The sequence below is a fragment of the Siphateles boraxobius genome, unplaced genomic scaffold, assembly GCF_051911475.1.
Source record: "Siphateles boraxobius isolate OS27281-9 unplaced genomic scaffold, OSU_SipBor_1 66, whole genome shotgun sequence".
Taxonomy (NCBI): domain Eukaryota; kingdom Metazoa; phylum Chordata; class Actinopteri; order Cypriniformes; family Leuciscidae; genus Siphateles; species Siphateles boraxobius.
The window spans coordinates 29,808,076-29,819,458 of NW_027509193.1; the positions used below are offsets into that span (position 1 = coordinate 29,808,076).

The window sequence follows — 11,383 nt, forward strand, 5'->3', positions numbered from 1 at the left end:
TGGGGGAGAATGCGAGATATTAAAGTGTGAGCAGAGGGAGAGCTGATTCTAATGAGGCCCAGTGCTTCAATTCCCCCTTCAGGCCTTTCAGTACAAGTGAAGGCTTTTGTTGGCTCTCACAGTTCACTGTTTTTAGTTGCCAAGCAAGACCGAGTTGGAATCCTCTCGCCTCTGTGTCCGGAATATAGCAGATTTCAACCAATTTCATCAAAATGAAAAACAATCTCTTATGCTTTCTTGGTCTGTCCATTATCGGAATAGGTAAGATGTTGCAGTGTGCAAATAACGCTAGTTGCTTTATAGTATTTCAGGTTACGCTCAGAGTAAACAACTATGCAGTGTATATCTGTTCAAGTACTACAGTTGCTAAATTCCTATGAAAACCTACAGAATTTTTCTGTACCGTTTTTGGCGGTGTGTAGAGTTTGCTCGAGAAATATTTTACATTACACTTTATAAACTGTGGTTTCTGAATGTAATGTGTTAGTGGAAAGATAATGAGTTATAGTTACATCTACATTCTGTTTGATAGCATTCTGGTTGGCTGCACAATAATTGATTTTTAATATGCAAGAAAAAGTTTAAATCTTCTCCATATATGGCATGTTGCATTCATCTGATAAATGTGATTTTGATGATATTCTGATGCACACCTCCTTCAGTGTCAGGTGACAGTTGCTCCCTAGAGATCTCTCCCTCCAGAGTGGTGGTGAAATTTGGGGATGCGGTGTCGGTCAGCTGTGTGGCCTCTCGTCCAGTACGTGTGCTGGGATGGGAATCGGTCATTGCCGCATCACAAACTCAGCGTGACCTCAGCGTTCAGTGGCGGGTGGACAGTTTGACTGACTGGATTGAGGAGCCAATCTGCTATGGTGTTTTTTTCACTGCACCCAGGCAGTGTGAGGAAAAACTTAACCTAGTTCTATACAGTAAGTACAGTATTTAAAATCACCTTCTGAAAAAAAAGTCAGATTTTTAAAGTGCTAAGCAGAAATCTCAGAGCAACGAAGAATAAAACTGAGCACAACAAAAAAACAGCTAACACTGGACAAGATCTGACAAAGAACACAGAAAACACTTTAAATACACAAGATAATGAGGGGCTGAAGGGACAGGTGAAATTTATGAGTAACATCAAAACAAATAATGTCAAGTTGACTCAACTAAACGTTGTGTGTGTGTGTGTGTGTGTGTGTGTGTGTGTGTGTGTGTGTGTGTGTCACACACTACTTATTTTCAGTTCAACTGATATTTACAAAAGTTGAGTCAACAAGAAAAAGCTATTAGTACAGATTTTTTGTTGTTGTTGTAGCTTACATTTTTTTTACGCTTATACAACAAAAAAATCTTGGTACTAATTTCCCCTAGCTTTTTCTTGTTGACTCAACTTTTGTAAATAACACTTGAACTGAAAATAAGTTGTCTGTGACACACACACACACACACACACACAAACAAACATTTAGTTGAGTCAACTTGACATTATTTGTTTTTTGGAGAGGTGGAACTATTCTGTGACAAATCATTTGTAGTTGAACCAATTCAGCATTTCTTGTCTATTGGAAACAGAAGTTCTTAAGAATTAACAAAGAATTAACAGGTTTGGTTGTTGATTTTTTTATTAAATCATTTGTTAACCATTTTGGTGATGAGCATTTCCTTTGGTTGGACAATTTGACTCTTGGCTTTTTGTGTGAGTTTGTGGTCTTTGTAACAGTGTTTAGGAAAACACATAATTTGTTGCTAAGAAAGAACCAAGATAATAAAGTTTTCAGCCTCATAAACTAGAATAAATCCCTAATCTTATTTCTGACCAAAAGTGATTATTTTCTTTATTAAAATGTTACCAGCAAAACTTTCTTGCAGCAGATTAGACATTCTGAATTCTGATTTTAAAATACATTATGGGGAAAAAAGTATTTTGACACACACATCAGACTAAATTTGAAAAACTAAATTTGAACCTGTTTATTCTTAATAAGAACTTCTGATTCAAATAGACAAAAAATGTTGAATTGGTTCAGCTGCAAAAGATTTGTTACAGAAGTTGCATCTCTCCAGAAAACAATGTCAAGTTGACTCAACTAAACCTTTTTTTATGTCACAGACAACTTATTTTCAGTTCATATAACTGTTATTTACAAAAATTGAGTCAACAAGAAAAAGCTAGGGGAAATTAGTACTAAGACTTTTTTTTTTTTTGTACGAGATTTTTAATGTGGATTTTTGCTGAACCAACACAACAAAATCAGTCATTTCAACTTTTTTCAAGTTGAAATACACTATAGTCATGGAAAATAAGTAGGGTTACTACAGTGGCAAACAAGGGTACAAAGCAAACAGGGAACTAAACACATGAACACAGAAACAATAGGAACAGAAATCACATCAACTTATTGTCCTTAAACGCTCTTGTGTGTACGACTAATTTCTTACACATCTAATCATTCCTCCATTGCTAATTTCAAAACGTCATTTTAGAGCAATGAGCCATTGATACCAGACTAATGTAGTTAGAGAAAGAGAGAGAGAGAGAGCCTCATATGTAAGAATTTTCTGATGTAGCAAAAAGTACCCAGAAATACTAAACGTCGACTGTAGACGTTAGGGGGCGTCGATTGTAGACAAGACCCAGGAAGAATTAGGTCAGGTGCGAAATAGAGAAAAATCTACCACACGCGATAGAGCATTAGCACCGCCCACCATTCATTTCTGAACCGCCTTGAAATGTATATCCACCAATGTAATAAAAAGTTGCAGATTCACATTCACCGATAAAACTGAACGCGCCACTTACTACGCATTTCACAGTGTCAACAAACGTGCAAAAAAACATCGTAATATCATTTTGTAGAAATATTGCTTCAGGCACGTTTTCCAATGAGCCTGTGTGGTAGCATTTTTAATAGAACATGAGCAGAACTGAGATTTCGAGAGCTCTGGTGGAGAAAAAAATTATCAGTCAATAATGAGGGTGAGTAAATGATGCCACAGTTTTCGTTTTGGAGTGAACTATTCCTTTACTTTTGGTTACTAAGTGTTTTTTAACATGATTACACTGGTCAACCTGCAACAATGACAGCTCGTGCCAAAAACAGACCAGCATCCAAAACAAGACCACTTGAAATGAAACTGGTCTGAATTAATATGCTTGTTTGAATATCTTCATTAAATATCATTGATTAAATTGCCAATTGTCTTCACACAGAGAAACCAGACAGCGTGTCCATAAGTTTAGTGAATCACAGCAGTCCAGTGGTGGTGGGAAGAGAGTACCAGCTACAGTGTGAGGTGCAGAACGTTGCACCTGTTCAGTACCTTGTTTTAAGATGGTACAGAGGACAAACCGAGGTTTACAACCACTCGTTCTCAGAGTTATCCCCTGCGACGCCAGTCCAGGTGTCCTCCACCTTGATGATTGTCCCGAACAGAGCTGATGATGGAGCTCAGTACAGGTGTGAAGCAGAGCTGGAACTGGGAGCAGAAGGCCCTCGACCTCCTCCAACAGTTCAGTCTGAAGTTCTCAGCATTGCTGTTCAATGTAAGTGAATAAAGGGACCAACACCCAATAGTTCAAACATTTTATTTTATTTCAATGTTAATAGCTATCAATGTGAACATGCTTTTTTGAATGCATGCTACATTTTTATTTTATTTTATTTTTTTATCAGACCCGCCCGACTTCCACAGTCCAGAGGAAGAGACACTGGACATCAGTGAAGATAGTGAAATGGTACTGGATTGCACTGCGGAGGGTAACCCGCCTCCTGTGTATATCTGGACATCCTCAAACCTTCAGGAAAGGGCTGATAACCAGCCTGTTTTGACAGCTGCATCTTTGGGCCCTGGGGTGTATACATGCACTGCGTCTAATATCCTGGGGAAAAAGAGCAAACAGTTTGTCATCAAACACAAATCCAAAGGTGAGAGCAATCAAACCACATTGGAAACGTAAACGTGGATGTTTTTCCCCCCTAAGGCAACATGATGCATTGAGTTATTTAATTTTTACACACAGTTAAAATGAAGTGAACCCTTAAAATATTTTCCTTGGAGTCTGAGAAGCATCTTGCACAGCAAATATATACGCAGGAACTTTACATGGATGTACATTGACCTTAACAGTGAAAATTAACAAACATGCTGCAATGCATGCTGGTCTAAATAAGGTTCAAATATCTATCATTGAATACTGCCCTTCTGGAGCCCTGAATACAATTTTTTTGCACATATTTTGTTCTGACAGTGTAGCATCGTAGTACCATTCACCGAGTTAATCCCCTGATCGAACAGATACTCCTAACACAACATTCCACACATTTTTGTTTTGATAGCACACAACCCTAGTGTAAAAAGAGTACTTATTATAGAAATAATTTAAAGAATGTTTGTGGACACATGTAGGCTATTATAGATTAAATATCAGCTGAACTTTAGACTAGTTCTTAAGTGGGTCAAAAAAGCAAAGTATATCTTTATATATAATATCATAAGCTATTGTCACTTTAATATGATTAAAGTGTACTGCCAAATGTACTGAGAATCATTTATGGTAAGTCACACAAGTTTAAACTTATTTTAAACTTTTAGTTTAAACTTAATATTTAAGTGAGTAAATATTAATTTATATTACATGAACTGTTCTTTAAACTTGTGAAGTGTGGTACCATGATAGGTTGCCACCTGTGCAATAAGTCCTTTTGTGAAATTTCCTCACTACTAAATATCCCATAGTCAACTGTTAGTGGTATTATAACAAAGAGGAATCAATCGGGAATAACAGAGTCAGAGTCAATAGCTACAGACCTCCAAACTTTGTGTGGCCTTTAGATTAGCTCAAGAACAGTGCGTAGAGAGCTTCATGGAATGGGTTTCCATGGCGAGCTGCTGCATCCAAGCCTTATATCACCAAGTGTAATGCAAAGCATCAGATGCAGTGGTGTAAAGCAAGCCGCCACTGGACTCTAGAGCAGTGGAGATGTGTGATCTGGAGTGACGAATCACGCTTCTCTGTCTGGCAATCCGATGGACAAGTCTGGGTTTGGCAGTTGCCAGGAGAACGGTACTTGCCTGACTGCATTGTGCCAAGTGTAAGGTTTGGTGGAGGGGGGATTATGGTGTGGGGTTGTTTTTCAGGGGTTGGGCTTGACCCCTTAGTGAAAGGAACTCTTTTTTTTGCTTCAGCATACCAAGACATTTTGGACAATTTCATGCTCTTAACTTTGTGGTAACAGTTTGGGGATGGCCCCTTCCTGTTCCAACATGACTGCGCACCAGTGCACACAGCAAGGTCCGTAGAGATATGGATGAGCGAGTTTGGTGTGGAGGAGCTTGACTGGTCTGCACAGAGTCCTGATCTCAACCTCAAGAACACCTTTGAAATTAATTCGAGCGGAGACTGCGAGACTGGCCTTCTCGTCCATCGTCAGTGCCTGACCTTCACAAATGCGCCTCTAGAAGAATGGTCAAAAATTCCCATAAAGATACTCATAAGTAGTGTTTAATATGGAGTTGTCCCACCCTTTGCAGCGATAACATGAATAGGATGTCATTAAAGTTCATGTGCATGTAGAGGCAGATGCCCCCAAAACTTTTGGAAATATAGTGTATAAAAGAAAAAACAGGGAAGAGTTATATTACAAAATAAAAAATCTTTTTAACATACTTCTAAGAAAACAACAACACGTGTGACAATCCAGTCAAACCTAAGTTGCTTTAGTCCAGTAGATCTAACAGTTTAAGATTATATTTTAATGTACTTCGCTAAAAAAAGTTATAAACAATCAGACAACAAGGCATGTAATTTAGAGGCTGTAGAAATTTGCATATCAAATGTTATACAGTAGGGTTTATAGTGTAATGCAAATTTTTGTATCACATGCATGTATGATAGCAGCGAGAGAAGTTAGTGCTGACGTGAGATCTCGTAGGCTAAATAAAACCTCAACAGGAAGCACAGCAAGAACAGGAATTCCTGTAATTTCAAAGTCTCTCTCTGTTGCAAGTGAAAATGTCGTAATCATTATTACTTTTTTTTTCTTTTTCTTTTTCTTTTTTTTGCAGTGCTAGATTATTAGTCCTGGATAACTTTCAACATACTTCACAGGTTTACAGATAGATCTGATGCAGATAGATCTGCCTTTTACGTCATGCGTGTGATTAGTGGTGATTCACTGGCAACTTAAATGTGGTGTATGTAAGTTTTTGACTGTAGTAAATTTGCAGATATTTAGGAAACATGCTTTGTTCACATACTCTTTTCTCTGAAAAACAATGCAATAGACACATTATTTACTTTGAAATGTGCGTTCCTGTTTTGGTCTGTGCGATATCGCGCGTTGCCAATTTACCCAATAGTGTTTCGCCCCCACAGTTTGGCAGTTGGCGGAAAATACAGCATATTGCAGCCATAGAAGCTATAGTGAACAACCTGGGTCAGAGATCACAGAAAACGGGAGCATAATATTATATCAACTCATCATAAATTATCTCATCGACAGTGTGTCTATCTCCTTACCTTCCATTGTCAATAGATTGCCGAAGTTATGACGTCAGGCCAAAACGCGGAAGTGTGTTAGCATTTTAGCACTTCCGGTCCCCTCGCCCTAAAGTCTATTGCTGCGGCCCAATTCGCCTACTTATACTACGCCCTAAAAGTATGTACTCTTTTTGTGAAGAAAAAGTACATACTTTTGAGTGTGTAGCAAAAGAGTAAGCAAGCTTTGGGACATACTACTTCGTCCTCTTTAACGGACAGCTCTGTCGCGTGCATCACCGTAAACTGCACTGTCAATCATCTAGTCACAGTTAAAATCCTCCATTCAATCTAATATAATGTCTTACCGTTTCGGAGAGAAATGTTGTAGCTCGTTCATCTGCCAGTCGTGGGTCTTTCATGCGGAGACTCTCACTCTCCTCATGTGTTTGCAATTTGAATGTAATGATGCATTTAAAATTTAATGGCTATAAACGTATCTTTACAAAAGTTCACAATGCTGCTGCAGATGAAATATAACGTAGCCAACATTGAATAAATCAATTTTCGTCAGGTTAGATTAAGATCACTTAAACCCCTTTATCTAAACCTCTCCACACAACCGCCGGACTCGCGTGTCCTCCATGTCTGTAGTTTTTTAACACTTTTCACTCGTGTTTGTAGTTCTAACCGAATCCTCGTCCAACGCGCGATGGGTTGTGGGCAATATCAGCCGTTAGAGTGTGCATCGATCTGCACCTCGGATTCTGACCGGATATAGTAGACCATCCGGGTCTCTTTGGAACACTCATTTCAACATACTACGATTTGGGACGTACTAGTTCTATTTTCGAATAGTATTTAGGACGGATAGTATGCGAATTGGGACGCAGCATATGGTTTTTTTTAATGGGTTTTTGCTAAATCGCCTGTGGTTAACAAAGCCTCAAAATATGTTCACGTTTTGATCTATGACATAAAACAAACCAGTTATAACCTGCTTGTGGTTTTTTAAACTTTATTGTGTCTGCTTGTGGTTTTTAAAACTTTATATAGGCTTCAAAATGTATACATTTTGGATTAACTTGTAAAGATTATCTTGATAGACGAAACGTGTAAGGTTCACAACTCTTTGTTAAGGGATATATTAAAAATATAAAAATACGCAACGAAGGAGACACAACTACTATCGAGGCTAATGCTTATACCGGTCTCAAGCGAAATCTGAGAAACCCCATGACCTGTAAGTTACCTCAAATGCAACCAGCAAAGCCTTGAATAAGATTTTATAAGCTGGTTCAGTGGCTAATTGTTTGGAGTTAGAAATAACTCGCGCTGCATATTTAGTAATTTTCCTCAGATACAGGATTATACATTCGCTTTAACAAGCAGGTTGTTCATTACCACAGCACCCGCTTGCGTGTCATGCTGAATGAGATTTTCATGTTTAAAAAGTAACTATACATAGGAGACGGAAAGATGCAGATAACCATACATTATTTAAGGTTATTTCTATTCGTTACGATAATGATGTATGAACTGATGTTGTCAAGTAAGCTTCATGCTTTCCCCGTTGCGAACGTGCACTCCTCTAAACTGTAGCCTACAGGTGCTGCACTGCTAGTGACTGCTGCTCATTTCCCCCCGAAAATATCATGTTAACAACAACCCTTTAGAAAACGTAATTCCTTTGTGGATCCTCTTGATCTGCTTTCTCCATGTTTCTTGGACTAATCTCCTTCTCTCTTAGTCTCACGCACGTGAGTTAACCATGTTCGACACATTTAACTGGGAGTGGGGCTGTCCACACTGTTTTCATCCATTGTAGGCACCGCTCACGTTGTGTTTTCGGGTTTGGAAACGGAAAGATTACAACTCCTCCAGACAATCTCTCGGGGTAGCCTAACTATAGTGTCAGATTTACATACGCCGTGCGTGCACCGCTTCACCATCTTGTTTGGAGTCAATGTTTGACGGACCTGCTCACATAGTAACGGTTGCTATGATGTGTGATTGGACAATGGCCGTTTTGGGGGAGGGGCAAGCGAAAGGTCAATTGCGCTCGTTCCTGTTGCTTGTCCTCAATCTGGCAACCCAACCCGCGTGAGCGTCGATTGCTCAAGTGTAAGCAGGAGGGGGCGGGGATAACAACTCTCTCCAATATTTAGATGGACCTTTTCATGGACCCATTTCAACCACTAGCTGTCAATCTCACATTGCACCTTGACAATGACAGTTCACTTAAATGAAAGTTCTGTCATTTATTAAGCTTCATGTTGTTCCAAACCCGTGGAGCATTAGAAAAGGAATCACATTTCTCTCATAGTTTTGGGAGATTTAAAAATGTAAAAAATTGATTTTAAGATCCTCCTGTTTGTCTCCAACACTTCTGTCTTGTTTTGACAGATCCACATACTGTAAATGAGTATTTAAATGTTTGTTTCTGTATCTCTAAATGTTTCTGCTAACCTGTCATTCACCCTTGTTGTGTGTGTTTTACAGGTGTTTAAGCCCAGAGACCTTGAGAACGAACCGAAGACATATAGATGGTACGCTCAGGACTTCCTGAACGTGGCAGATCAAAATCTAGCTCTATAGTTCTGTTACATTTTAGATCTACTGTATATGTTACCTTTTAGGGAACTCTCATTTCAGGGGTTATGATTTGTTAAATATGAGAGTCAAACCTACATACTGCATGTGTAAAATCTATACTTGTTAGCATTATTAATATTTTGTGTAAGGTCATTTTAACAGAGCATTTGTTTGTTCCATGACACATTGTGGTGGCTCTGACATTTTAATGTTTTTGCAAATATTTACTCACCCAATAATAAAAAAATATATATATATATAAAAAAACTGTGAATACAATACTAAAGAGTACATTTCACTACATTCACAAGCATGTTTCATTGAATGCTCTTTAACACCTGAGCTTGCATGTTTTTTTGTTTTGTTTTTGTAAAATTGGCTCATTGAACTTGTATGTATCATGCCAGGTGCAGAGGAGTTAATATTTAGACTTTTACTTAGAAATTACTCCTTTCAAAGTCACATATGAAACCTTAGATTCAAAATTTCTAAAAAAGGAAACTAAAATTTTACATTATTTTGAATATATAGTTGAATATCTTTCATTATGATGTTATTAATTACCCTCATGTTGTTTCGGAGCACAAATGAAAATCTTTTTTAATGAAATCTGAGAGATGTATCTGTCCCTCTATTGACAGTCTTCGCAACTACCACTTTCAAGCCCCTGAAAGAGAGTAAAGACATCATTGAAGTAATTCATGTGACTTCAGTGGTTTAACACCGAATTTATGAACCAACACAGGTGCATTAACGCAAAAAAAACATAATTTACTACTTTAACTAAAATATTTATCTCCTACGTCCATTCATGCAAAGACGTCTGCTCTCGCGAACAAGCGATGGAGATTTTGTAAATAAAGTGGTAAATTATGTTTTTTTTGCGCAAACAAAGGCCTCATAAAATTGAAGTTGAACCACTGGAGTCACATGGATTATTGTAATTATGTCTTTACTATCTTTCTGGGGCTTGAAAGTGGTAGTTGAGGCTGGGAGGGACAGTAAGCTCTCAGATTTCATTAAAAAAAATCTTCATTTGTGTTCCGAAGATGAACAAAAGTCTTACGGGTTTGGAACGACATGATGATGAGATTTTCCTTTTGGGGGGAAACTAACCCTTTAAGGATCAGGTGCTTGGTATTGTTAATCTCATTTCATGTTCATATACATAGCTCTTAGCTAATAATCTTGGACAGTTGCGACATGGAGATGGTAGTTGTATAGACATGATGTACAGACTTGTTTTGCAATTATTTCTAGTCTAGTTGTGTTAACATGGAGTTTGCATCAGCCGTGTGAAATCCTCCACCACATGGGAATGGGGTAAGTTGAACCAACCCTAAAATCAATGGAACTGCATGATTATTAAAAGCAAATACAAATGATTAAATTAGTAAAAACTGCCAGCATAATGATGTCAGCGATTTAGAATAGATAAACCGGGCAAATTTAGACACTGATTCAAACACTTTCTATTTTCAATTTATAATTTAATACAATATAAAATTGTAGCCTACACTCTGAATCTTCATTTTCTCTAAACAAAAATTAGGCCTAGGTTATATAGTTAATTGGTGGTTTTATTATGGGAAGTTTTTGCAACCAAATGCAGGAAATACCAATGCATTGTCTTGATTGAGAAATGAGATCTACAAGACTAAAGTACGGTGAATGAAGTGGATCAAAACCTTTTATCAAAGGTAGCCTATACATGAATTTTGAACAATACCCGTTCTTGTCTTAGGACAACTTTGAGGAATGTCTTTGAGGCACTTCAAATGTTGACTATACTGTAGGCTACTTAGAAGAATATGAGGAAGTAGCGGAACCTTAAGCTTCCCTCGAAATTGTTTTGATTCCTGTGGTTAACTTAAAAAGACTATTACAATACACACATTCATACCTCAAGCATGAACTTTGAAACAGCTGTGTTTTCAACGCATATACAAGACAAGTATTATTTCTCAGGGAATATTTGTAATATCTGTAAGATAGTAGGAATATTTTATGGGTGGTCAAAATTAACTTGCAGTTATTGCTCATGTTTGTTTTCGAATTGTTAACGTGTGTATCATCTCTGCTTACTTTGAGTGAGTGAGTGTTTGTTTGTCGAATTGCTCCCTCTAGTGGGAGTTTTCAGCATCCTTTTATTAAAGTATATCTCTAATGTAGGCTATTGATTACGGTAAAAGGAAGTCTTTTTCTTTCCTTTTTTTAAAAAAAGAGAAGCCAATTGTGTTTTAAAGAAAGAAGGAAAAATGTAGAAGAAGCATTACATGTGAAACTTTACATTAATAAATTTGATTTAAATAA

The 11,383-nt window shown here is 37.6% G+C and overlaps 1 protein-coding gene across 1 annotated transcript; it reads left to right on the forward strand.

Moving 5' to 3' along the window:
• The first annotated feature begins 143 nt into the window (after positions 1-143).
• LOC143722211 (vascular cell adhesion protein 1) lies at positions 144-9,337 on the forward strand. Its single transcript, XM_077213500.1, has 5 exons — positions 144-261; positions 663-929; positions 3,209-3,541; positions 3,672-3,923; positions 8,978-9,337. The coding sequence occupies exons 1-5, from the start codon at positions 213-215 to the stop codon at positions 8,983-8,985; spliced, it is 909 nt and encodes a 302-aa protein (XP_077069615.1). The 5' UTR covers positions 144-212; the 3' UTR covers positions 8,986-9,337.
• Positions 9,338-11,383: the final 2,046 nt, after the last annotated feature.